This window comes from Nelumbo nucifera, chromosome 1 (assembly GCF_055504915.1).
Source record: "Nelumbo nucifera cultivar China Antique chromosome 1, China Antique-T2T, whole genome shotgun sequence".
Taxonomy (NCBI): Eukaryota; Viridiplantae; Streptophyta; class Magnoliopsida; order Proteales; family Nelumbonaceae; genus Nelumbo; species Nelumbo nucifera.
The window spans coordinates 44,999,280-45,017,018 of NC_142649.1; the positions used below are offsets into that span (position 1 = coordinate 44,999,280).

General features: G+C 40.9%; 1 protein-coding gene across 1 annotated transcript in view; it reads right to left on the reverse strand.

The window, feature by feature from the left end:
* LOC104590967 (signal peptide peptidase-like 2) overlaps positions 1 to 17,739 on the reverse strand; it is a 114,101-nt gene that overhangs the window by 58,553 nt on the left and 37,809 nt on the right. Inside the window, exons 7-8 of the mRNA XM_088896603.1 lie at positions 10,629 to 10,663; positions 10,187 to 10,343 (exon numbers count right to left, since the gene is read on the reverse strand). Of these exons, the coding sequence (XP_088752729.1) occupies positions 10,187 to 10,343; positions 10,629 to 10,663 (192 nt within the window). The remainder of the gene's footprint in view (positions 1 to 10,186; positions 10,344 to 10,628; positions 10,664 to 17,739) is intronic.

The following is a 17,739-nucleotide window of genomic DNA, read 5'->3' on the forward strand; positions in this document are numbered from 1 at the left end:
CTTTGATCAAGATTCAAGGTGCTGACAGTATGTGAACACTGGGGGGGATAAGGAGAAGAAGGAAGCACTCCTCTAGATACCCTAGCTGCAGTCCGAGCTGCTCTGACTCAGCTAGAAAATGAATTTAGTAATTCAGCTCAGCCTACATCAGCTCAACAGCCTACTTCAGCCCTTGTTCATACAAGTACAAGAGGTACTGCTTGTCATGCTTCTGTCCCAAGTAATACTAGACCTTCCTGGGTAACAGATTTAGGTGCTTCAGATCATATGACCAGCATATCTACTCTATTTAGCACCTATTGTTTATCCTTTGGGAGAGACGGTTTCTATTGCTGATGGCTCTCTTGTACCAATTTCTGGCAAGGGAGACATCAGATTATCAAATACCATCACCCTATCATCAGCTTTGCATGTTTCCAAGCTTAGTACTAACTTACTTTCAGTTAGTAGTATTACTAAAAATCAAAACTACTCGGTAACTTTTTTCCCTGATCAGTGTATTTTTCAGGATTTGGAAACGAAGAAGGTGATTGGGATTGGCTGTGAGATGAATGGAGTCTATATGCTAGAACATTCACAGGAGGAGCAGAGTGAAGTAGGGAAATTGTTTGTTTCTCAGTCTTGTAGTAAGATTATGCTTTGGCACAACCGCTTAGGTCATTTATCTTTTGGGTCTTTAAAGAGTCTTTTTCCAAACTTTTTTGATTCAGTAGAAGTGTCTGGGTTAAAATGTGAAAGTTGTGAACTTGCAAAACATAGTAGATCATCTTATCCTTTAAGTAATAAAAGAAGCAACCTTCCTTTTGAGATTGTGCATACTGATGCTTGGGGGCCCTACCATACTCCCACCATGGGGGGGGGGGGGGTACAGATATTTCTTATTATTTGTTGATGACTATACCCGTTTTTCATGGGTCTATCTTATGCACTCTCGAGATGAGGTCCCCTCTCTGACCCAAGCTTTCCATCAGATGATCCTAACTCAATTTGAAACCAAGATCAAGATTCTTGGATCTGATAATGCCAAGGAATACTTTGCAAAACCCTTGGCATCCTATCTCCCTGATCATGGGATCATTCATCAGAGCACCTGTCCTCACACACCTTAGCAAAACGGGGTTGCTGAGAAAAAAAACAGACATATTTTAGAGGTAGCCAGAAGCATCATGCTCAACTCCAATGTTCCCATACGCTTCTAGGGAGATGCAATCCGTACAACCATATACCTCATTAACAGGGTTCCTTCACAGGTCCTAAAAATGCAAACCCCATTCAGTCTTCTATATCTAGATAAGGACCTATTCACTATTCCCCTTAAAACTTTTGGGTGTACTTTTTTTTTCAAATCCTTGGACCTCATCACTCCAAGTTTGATCCTAAAGCCACTAAGTGTATTTTCCTTGGGTATGCACAAAATCAAAAGGGATGTTGCTGTTATGAGCCAGTTTCAGGGAAACACATTGTGTCCGTGGATGTCACTTTCTTTGAGGATATGCCCTACTATCATAAGGCTTATCCTCAGAGGGAGAATAGTGAGGAAGGGATTTTAGTTCCAGCTCCAAGAGTTCCTTTACCTGTCCCGGTTACTAAGGGGGGGAGTTGCGAAGAAGGCTGTAAAAAAATGCAGGGAGTTGAGGGTGTATCACAGAAAGTGGTGGAGGCAGTTCCAACATCTTCTACAGGTCCAGATCCAGACACTACTACTGCTCCCACTGTTGATTCCGCTGTTATAGAGGTTCAGCCTTCACCGATAGATGACCTTGACCTTCCAATTGCTATTCATAAAGGGAAGCGCCGTTGCACCTCATCCATTGTCCGTTGCATCTCCAAGTTCCTTTCCTATAATTGTCTCTCAGAATCCTACAGATCTTACTTGGCAACTATTTCTTCTATTCCTATACCTAGAAAAGTGCAAGAAGCTCTTTTGATACCTAAATGGAAGGAAGCAATGCAAGTAGAGATGGATGCTCTTGTCAAGAACAACACATGGGAACTAGTTAACCAGCCTGAAGGGAAGAAACCTATTAGATGCAGATGGGTGTTTACTGTGAAATATAATGTTGATGGTACTGTAGAGAGGTATAAGGCCAGATTGGTTGCAAAGGGATTCACACAAACTTATGGCATAGACTATACAGAAACCTTTACACCTGTTGCAAAAATGAACACTATCAGAGTTCTTCTATCCATTGTTGCAAGAGGGCGTATACATGGAGTTACCCCCTGGTTTTTATAGTACAGAAGCAGGAAAGAAAGTTTGCCTTTTGAAGAAGGCCTTGTACGGACTGAAACAATCCCCGAGAGCTTGGTTTGATAGGTCTAGACTGGCTTTGGACAAATTCGGATACATACAGGCTCAGTCAAATCACACCCTCTTCTTTAAGAAGACAGGTCATTCCCAGACTCTACTTGCAATCTATGTAGATGACATTGTGATAATAGGAAGTGACACTAGTGAAATTGAAACCCTTAAACAACACCTTCACAAGGAATTTGAAGTGAAAGACCTAGGAAAGTTACACTATTTCCTAAGAATTGAGGTAACTCGATCTAAGCATGGCATTTTCATCTCCCAAAGGAAGTATGTTTTGGACTTATTGGAAGAAACTGGCAAGTTATGAGTGAAACCTGCTAATACTCCCATTGAGCCTAACCATAAGATAAGTGTAGAAAGTGGAGAACTCCTTGAGGATAGGGCTATGTACCAAAGGCTGGTTGGGAAACTTCTTTATCTCTGTCTAACCTGACTAGATATTTCTTATGCCGTTAGTGTTGTCAGTCAATACATGCATTCTCCTAGGACCACCAATCTCCTTGTAGTAGAAAGGATCCTTGCCTACTTAAAGAGATGTCTAGGGAGAGGTATACTCTTCAAGAATAATAGTCATATGAAAATAAAAGTGTATAATGCAGATTGGGCGGGATGTGTTGATGATAGGAGGTCCACCTCTGGATATTGTGCATTTGTGGGGGGAAATCTTGTTTCCTAGAGAAGCAAGAAACAAAATGTTGTTGCTCGCTCCAGTAAGAAGCGGAATACAGATCCATGGCCAATGGTGTTGCAGAAGTGTTATGGTTGAGATCCTTGATTAATGAGTTAGAGGTTGATTATGAGAAGCCTCTGATGCTGTATTGTGATAATCAAGCTGCAATTAATATTACCCACAACCCAATACAGCATGACAGGACTAAGCATATCGAGGTTGATAGACATTTTATCCAAGAGCAAGTCGCATCTCAAGAAGTATGCCTTCCTTACATTGCCTCAGACATGCAGTTAGCTGATCTCTTCACCAAAGCAGCCGCAAAAGGCAAATTGGAGACAGATCTACGCAAGTTGGGCATGACAAATATATACTCCCAATTTGAGGGGGAGTGAAGAAATAGTTGGTTAGCCACGAGTGTGGGGTTCCACACCCACACTCAGGCTCTAGTGTGTGGTTTCATACCCTCACCTAGTTGTTTCTAATTTCTTTTATTAGTAGTTTCTAATTTCTGTTATTAGAAGTTTCTAATTTCTATTAAGTTGGGCTGGCCGGGCTTATTGTTTCTATTTTTTGGTTATTTCCTATTCTTGTAAGGATCCTAAAAGCTATAAATAAAGGAGTGTATGGGGCAGCAGATCATTCACCACTGAACCCCTTCTTTCTTTTCTCCTCTCTTCACTCTTTTTCTCTCTCTCTTTTCTTCTCTTCAAACCTGTAATACAGTAAACAGTTCTTCTTTCAAGCGAAACAATGATAGAAAGACCCATAGAGGAGAAAGACGATGCTGAGGAAGCTTTGGTAATAGGAGTGGTGGTGAACGCTATAGGTATGGGCAAAATAGCTTATAAAGGTGAGAAAGAAGAGTGGGAGAAGAAATTGGTAGTTGTCACAAAAAAGAAACCAGAAGATTGGAGGAAAATAGCAGGTGTAATTAAAATTCTGAAGCTGAAGGGCCATACTCTAATCATTCCTTTCGAAGATTGCAAAGCTTTGTTTGACCTGCTGGAGGATGAAGTGGATAATAAAGCTTTGAACTTTCAGGTAGCTGGGGAAACAGTCATGGTTATGAAGTGGTCCCCTGTTCAAACTCAATAAATCTGGACGTAGTAGACAGGGTCATGATCAGGATTGCTGGTCTGCCTTTCCATCTGTGCAAGACATAAGTTTTTGAATCTATTGCTTCGTTATGTATGGCCCGACTCAATCCTAAACGATCTCAGGTCAGCAGCCATAAGATTGAGTGGAGTTAAGCCAGAAGAAGTTCCAAGGAAGACAGAAGTTTTCTTTGAAGACTGTTTCTACTCTGTGTGGCTTCTATCCTCCATTGAAAGCTACCTTGGGGAGACTTGCACACTTTTGGAAACTCTGAGAAAGAACACAAAAAAAGTTGTCTACAGGGGGGAAACTATGATGCATGCAAGACAAGGAAGTGGTTTATGCAGCAGGAGGACCTATGCCCGGGTTCTGACTTTTGGTTTAAACAAAGAGACAATTGCTCAATCGTCAGGTGTGTTAAAGGAGACTGTATTCTGATCTGGGCCTGTTCTCAAGCCATTGAAGACGGTGGGGGCTGATTCAGGTTCGCCATGTGGGGTTGAGGATGTGTCGAGTAGAAGAGTGGTGGGCATGGAAGAAGAGGCCACCTTAAAGGTCTCTGCAGGTGAGCCGTCAAGTAAGCCCATTAAAAAGTGTAAAGATGTATTGGAGGGAGCCCCTAGGTGTAATGGGCCATAGCAAGTTGAGAGACAACGTGAGGTTTTAAGTGGTCACTTGACAAACTTGGGGGCAAGGTTGATAGACCATCCGATTGGTCTATCATTGTCCCAAACTATTATCCCATTGAAAAAATATGTTCCACAAGGTTCAACAGTGGCGAGTTTTTCCTGGAAACCGAGACTGGTTTCATATTCCACCTCTCTTGAGAGCTTAAATCCCAAGAGTTCGATCGGCAGAAAGAAGACGATGATGTGGGGTTCACAGAATGGGTAAACTGTGAAGACGAAAGGATCGAAGAGGAAGTTTTCTCTACAGCTTCCGGTTTAGGCAGCATAAAGAGCAAGTGCTTAAAGAGCATTCAACTGGGGTAGATCTTGGAATAGAGCTATGGTTTGGCGAAGAGCTGGCACCTAAATTTGAGAAGACTTTGGATCTTAGGAAGAGCATGGAGTTGGAAGGAGGTTCAACGAATGAGGTGAACTGTTCAGCTAAAGATAGAGGAGGTATCAGCCTGATAAACGAACATGGTCAGTTGGAATTAAGAAAGTTAAACTACGTAGGGATAACCTTTTTAGGGTTTGAATCAATTTGTGTCCTAATGAAGATTATCAATTTTTTTTTGAACAGTAACAAGAAACTTTATTAATGATGTGAAACTATGTGAAACTTTAATTACAACAAGAGGGGGAGGTAATGAAGATTATCGATTGGAATGTAAGGAGCTTGGGGAGTTCATGGAAAGGATGATTAGGGAAATCCTTAGAAAAGAAAAGCTGGAAGTGGTGTTAATCCAAGAATTGAAATTACCTGAAGTTGATAGGAGGTTGGTGAGAAGTGTGGTCAGCTACAAGTTTGAGCAGGGCTTATGTAGCCATAGGGAGCCTCAGGGGGAATTATTACTATTTGGAAAAATGAGAATTTGGACTGTATAGAAGAGTTAATTGAAAACTTCACAATTATAATTAAATTAAAAAGGAGAGAGGACGGAATGGAATGGGCTCTAACCAATGCTTATGGACCAAACTCGTATAGGGAAAGGGAGGAGCTATGGGAGGAATTAGCAGCTATAAGGGGTCTATGGGAGGGTTCTTGGTGTTTGGGAGGTGATTTCAATGTCATCAGATTTGTCAATGAAACAAACAACGCTAACCATAGGATCACTTCAAGTATGAGGAAATTCAACCTTTCTGTGGACTCCTTCGAACTGAGAGAACTGCCCTTGCTGCAAGCCAATTTCACTTGGTCTAATTTTCAAGAAGATCCCCTCTGTTGTAAGCTATACAGATTCTTGTTTTCAGCATATTGGGAGGAGGCGTGGAGGGGCTTGGTGACGAGAGCCCTACCCAAACCTATTTCAGATCACTGTCTAGTTAGACTGCCACAAGAGAGATTAGGAGGACCTTTCCCTTTTAGGTTTGATAACATGTGGCTACTGCACCCGCACTTTAAAAAGAGAGTGCAAGAAGGGTGTTAAGAGAACCATGTGACTTATAGATGGAAAGGGTATAAATTTTATAAGATCCAAAAGTTGAAGCTAGGTTAAAAGTTTGGAATAAAGAAGAGTTCGGTAGAGTGGAAGAAAAAAAGGAGAGTTTGCTAAAAAGGATATAAGATTTAGATAGGGCTGAAGCAGAGAGGCGACTTAGCTTAGAAGAGAGGGAAGAGAGATGGAAGTTGAAACAAGATTTAGAGGAAATCCTTCGGAAGGAAAAGCTAAGCTGGAGACAAAAGCCGAGATGCAAACGGTTAAAAGAAGGGGACAGTAACACAAGGTTCTTTCATAATTTAGCAAATGGGAGAAAAAGGAAGAATAATGTAGCAAGGCTGGAGTGGAATGAAGTGCTGTCAAGAGAGGAAAGAAATTGCAAGAGCTTTTGTGGAGCATTTTAAGTCCATTTATGACAAACCTAGCAGAGTGAGAGAGACCCTAGTGGACTTTGATTGGCAGGTTGGAGATAGGGAACTTCTGGAACCCTTAGAGAGGCCTTTTGAGGTTCAGGAAATAAAAGATGCTTTGTTCTCCATGGGTAGATCAAAAGCCCCGGGCCCAGATGGATTCTCAATGGCCTTCTACCAAGATTTCTGGGATATACTAGGACATGATTTGATGGAGGTTTTCTTGAAGTTCTATGAAAGGGGAAAATTCAACTCAGGTGAAAACACTACTTTTATAGCCTTGATTTCCAAGAAAGTAGATGCAATTCAACCTAAGAACTTCAGGCCTATCAATTTGATTAAGAGCATTTACAAAATCATTGCTAAAGTTCTTGCCCTGAGAATAAAACAAGTCCTCCCCTCCTTTAATTTCTCAAAATCAAGGGGTCTTGGTCCTAGGGAGTCAAATTGTTGACCAAATCCTAATTGCAAATGAATGTGTGGATTTTAAGAAAAGAAAGAGAAGGAATTTCTTACTAGAAGTTTTGAGGAACAAAGGATTTGGAGAGAGATGGTGCAAATGGATTAAAGGTTGTAATCACTACTTGTCACTATTTGTCTTGGTAAATGGAGTAGCTAGGGACTTCTTTCTTGCTAAGAGGGGCCTTAGACAAGGAGACCCCCTTCCCCCTTTCTCTTTACACTTTTAGTGCATGTTGTGAGTGTCTTTACTCACCTATAGTTTGCAGACAACATAATTTTTTGTGAAAGGGATCTGGAGGAGATGGTAAATTTGAAAAGGTTAGTAACACACTTTGAGAGGGTCTCGAATTTGAGAGTCAATTGGAACAAAAGTTGTGTTCAAGGTTTAAAATGTTGATGTCGATGGAAATGTCGGTCATCCAAATATAAGAAACATGTCGGAAATATCGTATGGAAATATTGTAAAAATCATAGACATGGTGGAAACAGTGTAAAATATGCAAAACATAGAATGATATTTTATGAAATGATAAAAGAAGCATAGGCTCACCTTTTTAAATCACTATCTTGTTCTAAATCATTAAACAAATTTAAGAAACTAAGGTTATGGACAAAAGAATACATTCTGAAGTTGCCCTGTAAACCTTAAGATTCAGAGTTTCAAAATAGAATGTGTTAAAGCAAAATTTTAACTCATAGAAAATGTAAATGATTTAGATCAACAATATAATCTATTACACAAACCTATGTTATAACTTCATGTTTGAAATGAATATTGAGCTAGCTCAATGTGGTTATCATGTAAGTTAGGCGTAAACTAACACTGTTACTTCACATATCTGGAATATTGTCACCAACCTATGTTATAATACTCTTGGACTCCACAAAGTACTGGTAGTTTTCATTGGGGAATATGTTGATTACAATAAAATTTCATGTCACTTCCCATGGAAGTGGAAGTGGAAATGGAAATATGTTGTGGAAACTATCTCCACATAGTGCTGGTAGTGTTCATTGGGGAAATGTCGATTCTGGTAAAATTTTGTGCCACTAACAATGGAAATGGAAATATGTCATAGAAATATTAGGGAAATTAGGGACTTTTTAAACCATTGTTGTGTTGTGAGAGTAAATAAGGAGGAAGAGGAGCAATTCTTTGTGGCTAGATCCTTAGGTTGTGAGGTAAGTGGATGGCCTTTGATCTATTTGGGCTTGACCATGGGGGGAAATCCTAGATTAGAAAGGTTCTAGTAACCGATTTTGGAAAAATTCACAAAGAGGTTAGTGGGGTGGAAAAGAAACTATATCTCATTAGAGAGTAGAATCACATTAATTAAGTCCACTTTAGCAAACCTACCAGTGTATTTTTCATCCACTTTCAAGATACCTGACAAGCTTGCAAGGAAAATTGAAAAACTTATGAGAGATTTTATTTGGGAACCAGATGACTCAAAAAAAGACCATCGAGTAAAATGGGAAGTAGTCTCTAGGAAGAAGGAACAAGGGGGTTTAGGCATTGGTAACATTAGGTTAAGAAATTTGGCTTTTCTAGGTAAGTGGTTGTGGAGGTTTCCCTTAGAGCTAGACAGTTTGTGGCACTCTATAGTAGAAAGCATACATGGCTTGGCGGCAAATGGATGGGATGTTGGTGTCGACTCAAGGGATTCTCTTTTTTCTCCTTGGAAAGTCATTGCTAGAGCTTTATTTGCCTATGAACCGTTTGTCAGGTATGATGCGTGCTCATGTAACAAAATTCTGTTTTGGAAGGATATTTGGTTTGGGAACACTCCCCTAAAGGATAAGTTCTCTTCCTTGTAAAATTCCCTTTCTTTACATTAATTCAGGACTATTTCTCCTACCAAGGATCTGAAGGCTCCTGGGACTTGAGCCTAAGGAGAGGTCTGAGAGATTCAGAAGTGAGTTGTGCAGACGAGTTGTTTTCTTTGTTATCCTCAGGCTTCCTTGATCAGTTTTGTCTGGATAGTAGGATTTGGTCGGAATCCTCCTCAGGGTTTTTCTCTTTCTCTTCTTTCTTTAACGCCTTACTTCAGCCTTCTATTGGGCCTGCATCCTTTCCTATGAAATAACTGTGGTCTCTTCTCATGTCCCACCAATGATTAGGGCTTTTTGCTGGGAATTGGTACTCCAAAACATCAATACCTTGGATGTGCTTCAAAGAAAAAGGCCGGACTGGTGCCTTTCCCTTAATGTCTGTTGCCTTTGTTTAAGGACTGATGATACGGGGCTCATCTATTTTTATCCCGTCCCTTGTTTCTTACCTTTGGGACTGGTTCTCCTCTCTTTGGGTGCAGCTGGAATCCCCCCCCCCCCCCCCGTGTATGCTAAGCCTTTTTTTACCCCACCCCACTTTCTTCCGTCAACCAAAGAAAGGGGTAGGGTGATGTGGGGATTAAGAACAGCCATTCTTTGGTCGATTTGCGAAGACAGAAACAACAGGATCTTCCAAGGGCAAGAAAAATCCAAGGAAGCACTTGTTGAGGGCTTTACCATCAAAATTTTACATTGGCTGAAAATTCTGCAACTATTCAAGGACCTCTTTTATGATGATTTGCTTAGAGGATGGAGCCTCATAGCTTCTTCCACCCATTCTCATATTATGTAGGAGAGTTGGTCCCCTTCTCTGCAGGCTAGAGTAAAGCTGAACTTTGATGGTAGTTCTCTAGGCAATCTGGGTCTTTCAGGCAATGGGGGAGTCTTCCGAGACGAGGAAGGAAAGGTGTTGGCCCTCTTCTCGGGTCCAATTGGGGTGGGAGACTCACTAAGGGCAGAAATAAAGGCCCTACTACAAGGGCTGAGGTGCATGTATTCATATGTATAAATATATATGAAAAGTGCATATAAAGGCCCTAGACAATCTGTTAATCTCTTTAATGAAAGTTATGGTTTCTATAAAAAAAAAGTGCATCAGGTGCATGTATTCATATGTATATAATTTCTCTCTTACAAGTGCATTCCCATGAAAGAAATGTAAATAGTTGGAGGAAGAGGTTGGCATATAGATAAAAGTTGCTTACTAGCATATGCAAATATTTTTCACAGAGAAAAAAAAAAATTGAAGAGATAAATCAGCACAGAGAAATACAGGGGCAGCCGGTGTCACTTACAAGAACATCTTGACCAATCCAGGCATATGATGTATTCTGATTTGCAGCCCAAAAAATTGCAAATGCCACACAAAAGGGTACAACACCAACAGAAAGAATTGATACCTCCCCAAAAATGGGAAGGTTTACCATCTTCTGCCCACAGTTTCGGAATATTCTGGTTCATAAAGCAAGATAAAAGTAAAAGGGGAAGAAATAGAAGGTACAAAACAGAAAGGGGAAAAGAAACTAAGAATATAAGGCTGCATTGGGATTTCGAAGCTGAACTGCAAGGTAAAATTCTGCTTCCCTCCACTACATGGTGAATTGAAGCTGAACTGCAAGTTCTAGATACTAGCAGATTCAATGTCTCCCTTTATCTCATCAATTTTACACTTCCTTCAAAATCCAAAACAGCCTAATGGCATACTGAAAAATAAACTGAACTTCAGTTAAGACTTACCTTACAATTAGAGTGACAATGCAAGTATGCATTCCCTGAAAAATGGAAACATATTCATATAAGTCTCACTTGCATACATCTATTGCACAAATTTAGTCTAACAGATCAAGTGATCAACAAAACAGTTAATTTCACTTATTAGTAAAACAGGCAATCAGAATTCAGAAAATGCATTCATTGTTTTGGTATCTGATTCATATGAAAGGATACTGCATGGTCCACGTGTTAATGTAGAAAACAAGGTTATCATGGTAAAAAGATCATTGGATAATTCTTTTACTAGCAATCTAAAAAGGGTGTTTTAACAAAAATAGATCATAGTAAGAACAAAATTGGAGGATAGCCCAAACCCCACAAGGGACTCCTCTGTGTAGAGATAGGGGTTAAGAGTGGTTGTGTCATATTACTATAGTGCTTATTGTACTGTTTTATATCTTTTCTTTTATTTCAGCCCTATAAGGGCATTATTGTAATTGTACATACAATAATATATTTTTTTGCATCTTTGGGGGTTAGTTCATTCAAACACCCTTCAGTTTGTTTGTCTTTTCATTTTGCCTCTCTCAATCCTCTTCTCAGAAAACGGAAAAAGGCTATCATGGTATCAGAGCAACAATATGGGCAATATTGTTGAAGGAATGAAGATGAAGACGAGTTTTTGAAACTCTTGCTTATTTTACTTCTGCATGACTGCATCTACATCTTTTTTTGAGTCATAAAAATAATGTTTGGGATTTATGGCATAAATTATTGAGCCATCCTAGTTTTCAAAATTTGAAATTATTATTTGATACTGGCTTGAATAAGAATAAAATTTATTCTATTCAGTCTTTTGATATTTCTTGTACTACTTGTTTGAGTAAAAGCCGCATCTACTTTTCCTAGCTCAGTTGAACATGCTACTTCTCCCTTTGAGATCATACACAATCGTTTATTTATGACTGCACCCAATATACTTGGATATACTTTCTTTGACAAAAAATCAGAAGTACTCCCTACATTTAAGTTGTTTGATGCTATGGTTAGGAATCGATTCAAGTCACATATTAGCATTCTATGTTCGGATTCAAGGGGAAAATATGCTGATGGTGAAATTTTATCATTTTTGAGAAGCAATGGGATACAACCTCAACAAAGTTGTCCCAATACACATTAGTAGAATGGAGTTGCAGAGCAGAAGGATGACCATATTCTTAGTGTGGTGTGGACCTTACTACAAGAATATCATGCACCAACTTCATTTTGTGTGTAGGTAGATAATACTGCCATTTACATGATCAACTACCTTCTTATTGTTGTTCTTCATAATATTTCTCACCGTCGTGTATTTGGCTGACTCTGTTTTGTTCACCTTCCCTCACATGAGCACACTAAACTTTCTTCTAATTCTGCTTTCTGCACTTTTGTTGAATATAGTCTTGATCACAAAGGTTTCCTATGTTATGATCATTCACTTCATCAAGTGTATCTCTCATAATGTCATGTTCCTCTAACATATTTTCTTCTTTGCTGGTATTGCTTGCCTACCTGCTCCTTTTTGTCTTGCAGAATTTTGATTCCCAAGAAACTTTGCCATGAAGGACTTGTATTTCCATGTAAGCGGTTCCATGCTTTAGCCCCTACACCTGACCTCTACATGAGAATGACACTTGGGATTTGGTGCCTACTCCTCCAGATGCCTCTATTATTGGAAGTTGTTGAGCTTATAGAATTAAGTTGAAGGCTGATGGCTCTCTAGATCGATATAAGATCCGATTGGATACACAGGGATACAAACAAGAGTATGGTATTGATTATGAGGAGACTTTTGCTCCTGTCGCTAAAATGACCATTGCTCATGCTCTCTTAGTGTTATTTGCTGTTCACTATTGGGTTATCTTTCAAATGGACGTGAACAATGCTTTTCTCCATGGGAAAGGAGACTATGTATATGAGGCCTCTTCCTGGGTATTTTAGTGATCCTTGTGCCAATTGAAAAAGTCATTATATGGGCTGACATATGTGCTCTCGAGATGTTATTGTGAAGGGATGAGAGATCCATCAAATGAATGGTCGAACCCTACAGGTAGGTTGGGCGAATTTTCAAAAGTTTCTCTCTCCCATCTGGGAATCACATTCCATGTTTTAGAAAATCTGCATTTTCAATGATCAATCTTGAACCAAGAACCGAACCAAATCTGAAACCAAGAGGTAGGAGAGGGATATACCTGATACGAAGAAAACAGTATCCTCCAATGAAGGTGTTCACGCCCAAAGAAGTCTCCAAAGACTGCTCCCACTGAAGATGACACAGTGTAGGGTGGAGCAGAATCAACAGTGTTCTTCCCAAGAACCGAATCCTTCAGCAAGAATTCAATGGAGGCTGTGAGCACGACTTCAGATCAGCCTTTCTCCAAAGACTGATATCAAGAAGTATTCTTGATCGCTCCTACAAAACTGGAGATCAAACTGGCAGTAGGCGGCAACTGGAGAACGCAGGGAGAAGATGGCGCAGTCACACTGTTGTTGTCTTCTCTCTGTGTGATCTAAGATCTAATGTCTGGGGAGATGAGATGTGTTTGGATGAACTGAATGGTTCGCCCCCTCCTCCTTTTATAGACTTAAAGAGATCAGCTCCTAATCCCATTAGGAGTTTCCTGATTCAAATCCTTATTCGAATCAGGACTCTCTTTAAGTGATAAGGATAAGTCATTATCTTATCTGCAGATTAGATCAACTCTCTCCTAATCTTATTAGGAGGTTTCTATATCCAAATCTCTATTTGGATCTACTCTCTGAGTGGATAGGGTAAGACCCTATCCTATCTGCTGATCCAAATCCCAGATCCGCCCCTCTTTAATTAGTCTAACTAAACCAGTTCAAAATGGGCTTTAGGCCCAATAAGTCTTAGTGCTCAGTAGCCTTCCAAACTGCTGCCCAGTTGGGCTTCTTTGTATGGCGTGGGACCCAAACATTGATCTACACATCTTATTTGGATCTACTCTCTGAGTGGATAGGGTAAGACCCTATCCTATCTGCTGATCCAAATCCCAGATCCGCCCCTCTTTAATTAGTCTAACTAAACCAGTTCAAAATGGGATTTAGGCCCGATAAGTCTTAGTGCTCAGTAGCCTTCCAAACTGCTGCCCAGTTGGGCTTCTTTGTATGGCGTGGGACCCAAACACTGATCTACACATCACCCACATGAGTTCAGCCCAGCCTTTGTTACAAGGCCTGGCCGAATACACTGTTATGGACAGTGAACCCCCTGAGCCCATCACATGGGCTCTTAATGGGCACAACACTTACACTAAGAGGTCCTTGGGCCGAGCCACTTTATAAAAACCCAGGGACTGTGGGCAGATGCAAGATTAGCCCATCAGGTATTACCCTCAATGGTCTTACACTTAACCTCTCAGCCCATAATGATCAAACACTGCCCGAAAAGAGAGAACCTCTCCCTCGACAGCAAGGAACAGTGCTGCACTCTCTACTCACATGGATCCCGGGAATTAAAACCTTTTGCAAACATTTTGAAACCATAATATATACATATATGTATATTCGTATATAAATATATTTTGCAAAACAAATTTCAACAATTGAAATCGGTTGCCGGAAATCTTGGTTTCCATCAGAGAGAGTGCATCCCCGATCATTACCTTTGTCCGACAAAGGGGCTAATCCTGTCACTATGATCACCCACTCAAATAAATTCTCAGACTGTTCCAACATACCCAGGTTTTGACCCCCTCTAAGGATCTCACTGATTGGCATATCAAAGACAACCCAATCCGACACTTAGTGCAGTATCATAATCGAGTCTAGGGGTCAGGTTTAACTTTCCAGTTTTGCCCATCAATCTCCAAGGTCCAGGGCAATACTGGAAATCTGGTCCAGTTCAGGGTTTCAAGTAAATCCACACTGCATGTGCCTCGAGTCTCACCCTGGCGGCTGAGACAAGCCACCCCAACCAACTTGGCGGCACACCAGTGTCAGCCTTGGCAGGATAAATCTCCCCAGACTTATCCAACGGCTGTGAACATTCTAAACTAACACGAGTCTCATATGTGTCCAGTTTAAGGGTATTACACAGAAACACACCACAAGAACATGAATCAAATATGTACTTTATTCATTTACAATAAATGTCATAATGTACATCATTCTGATTGGAGCTAAGGGCATACACTATCTAACAGCTCCCACTTGCACTTAGGTCCAATTGGGTACAAGCCGGAATCCCAGACTTTCCACGTGTTTCTCATACACTTTTTGTGTTAGTGGCTTAGTCAATGGGTCTACTACATTCTCCGTTGATGCTACCTTCTGAATCAGGACGTCCCCTCTTCCAACTATCTCCCGCAGTACATGGTACTTCCTCTCGATGTGCTTCGACTTCGAGTGGGCTCGTGGCTCCTTAGCCTGAGCAATAGCTCCATTGTTGTCACACAACAACGGGATGGGTGATGTGATGGATGGAACTACTCCCAATTCATGAATGAACTTCTTTATCCATACGGCTTCTTTGGCAGCTTCACTTGCAGCAATGTATTCGGCTTCGGTTGTGGAATCTGCAGTGGACCCCTGTTTGCTGGAACCAGCAAACAGCACACGATCCCATCGTGAAAACATACCCAGATGTAGACTTTCTATCATTTGGATCTGACTGGAAGTCGGCATCAGTATACCCTGGATCTGTAGTGAGCTACCATCGAATACCAAACAAAACTCTTTTGTCCTTTGAAGGTACTTAAGTATATTTTTCACAGCAGTCCAGTGCTCCTGCCCTGGGTTGGCCTGAAATCTACTTACCACACTCACTGCCTGAGCAATGTCAGGACGAGTGCACAGCAAGGCATACATGATGCTCCCTACGGCTGAGGCATAGGGAACGTCCTTCATGCCCTCAATCTCCTCAGAAGTCTTGGGAGACATCTTCTTGGAGAGAGTGACTCTGTGCCTGAAAGGAACATTTCCTTTCTTGGAGTTCTCCATGTTGTATCTCTTGACAATCTAGTCAATGTAAGCAGATTGGGATAATCCTATTATCCTCTTCGATCTATCTCTATAGAGTCGCAGACCCAGTATATAAGAGGTTTCTTCAAGATCTTTCATGGAGAATTGTTGTGAAAGCCATACTTTCACCGTAATCAACATTCCTACATGATTCCCAATGAGTAGAATGTCGTCTACATACAGAACCAGAAACGTAACCTTATCTCCACTGGTTTTCCTGTAACCACAGGGTTCATCCGGATTCTGCTCAAAGTCAAACTTTTTGACAGTAGAGTCAAACCGGATGTTCCAACTCCTAGAAGCTTGCTTAAGTCCATATATGGATCTATTTAATTTACATACCATGTGTTCCTGACCCGCAGCTATGAAACCTTGCGGTTGTTGCATATAGATATCTTCAGTGAGATCTCCATTCAGGAACGCAGTTTTGACATCCATTTGCCAAATCTCGTAGTTATGGTATGCTGCTACAGCTAGCAGGATCCTAATGGATTTAAGCATGGCCACCGGCAAAAAGGTTTCCTCATAATCGATGCCCTCTTTCTGAGTATACCCTTTCGCCACCAGACGAGCTTTGTAGGTCTCAACCTTACCATCGGGGCCCTTCTTTCTCTTATAGATCCAACATAGCTTCTGCACAAGTCATGGGATCCTCCTCACAAGTCATAGCTTCCACCAGGTAACTATCCTGGTCATAGCCAAAACGGACTGGAGGCCTAGATACTCGGGTAGATCTTCTAAGTTGGTCATTACCTAGAACTTGTGGGACACCTCCCACTACTCCCGAGCTCTCCTCATCAAGAACAACTTCCTGACGATGATTGTTCAGGATGTAATCATCCTCCAAGAAATGTGCATTTCGGCTACAGAACACCTTCTGCTCACTTGGGTCATAGAATAGGTAACCCACAAAGCCTTTTGGGTAGCCTACGAATAGGCAACGGTTGGTCTTGGATTCCAATTTGCCCGAACTTGTCCTTTTAACATGTGTCGGACAACCCCAAATCTTCAAGTGTCTGACACTTGGTTTCTTTCCGGTCCAAAGTTCATATGGAGTATTCGGAACCGATTTGGTTGGAACCCGATTCAGCACGTATATCGCAGTCTCCAATGCGAAACCCCAAAAGAATGTGGGCAACTCTGAGTGTACAAGAAGTGACCGGACCGTATCCAATAAGGTCCTATTCCTCCTCTCTGAAACAGCGTTAAGTTGTGGTGTAGCAGGAGGAGCTAACTGTGATACTATCCCGTTGACCTTCAAGTAGTCCCTGAATTCGCCAGAGAGATACTCGCCACCTCAATCCGATCAAAGGGTCTTAATTTCTCTCCCTAACTATTTCTCGACCTCTTGTCTGAACTCCTTGAACTTTTCAAAGGATTCAGACTTGTATCTCATTAGGTACACGTAACCGTACCGAGAATAATCATCGGTGAATGTAATAAAATACACGTGCTGGTTACGAGTCCTAACACTCAATGGACCACATACATCAGTATGTATAAGGTCAAGCGTTCCCGTACATCTTTCAGGCTTACCATTAAATGGTTGTTTCGTCATCTTACCCTGAAGGCAAGGCTCACAAGTGGGAAGATCTTCTACAGTTAGAAAATCCAAATGACCATCATTTACCAACCTTGTGATACGATCAATACTGATATGGCCAAGTCGGTAATGCCACAGGCACGTGGGATTAACTATATCATAGATTCTTTTCTTGAGGATATCAACCGACGTAGTTTCGACTATGTTAGTTTCCAGAGAAGGATGAAGAACATAGAGACTATTCTCAAGTTCTCCGTATGTGATGAATTTGTTATTTCTTTTAACAGTAGTCGTATTACCAAAAAGAATAGAATATCCAACTGCACACAATTTTGAAACAGAAATTAGATTTCTTCTCAAATTCTGTACATAAAAACAATCTTTTAGTACAATAGTTCCTTCATTGAAAATTAACTCTACGGTTCCTATAGCCGCAGCTGCAACATTTGCACAAGTCCCCAAGTAAAGAATTACTTCTCCGTCACTCAGCCTTCTGCTTACCTTGAACCCCTGCAGTGAGTTACACGCACGAGTTGAAACCCCGGAGTCAATACACCAAGACGCAAAAGT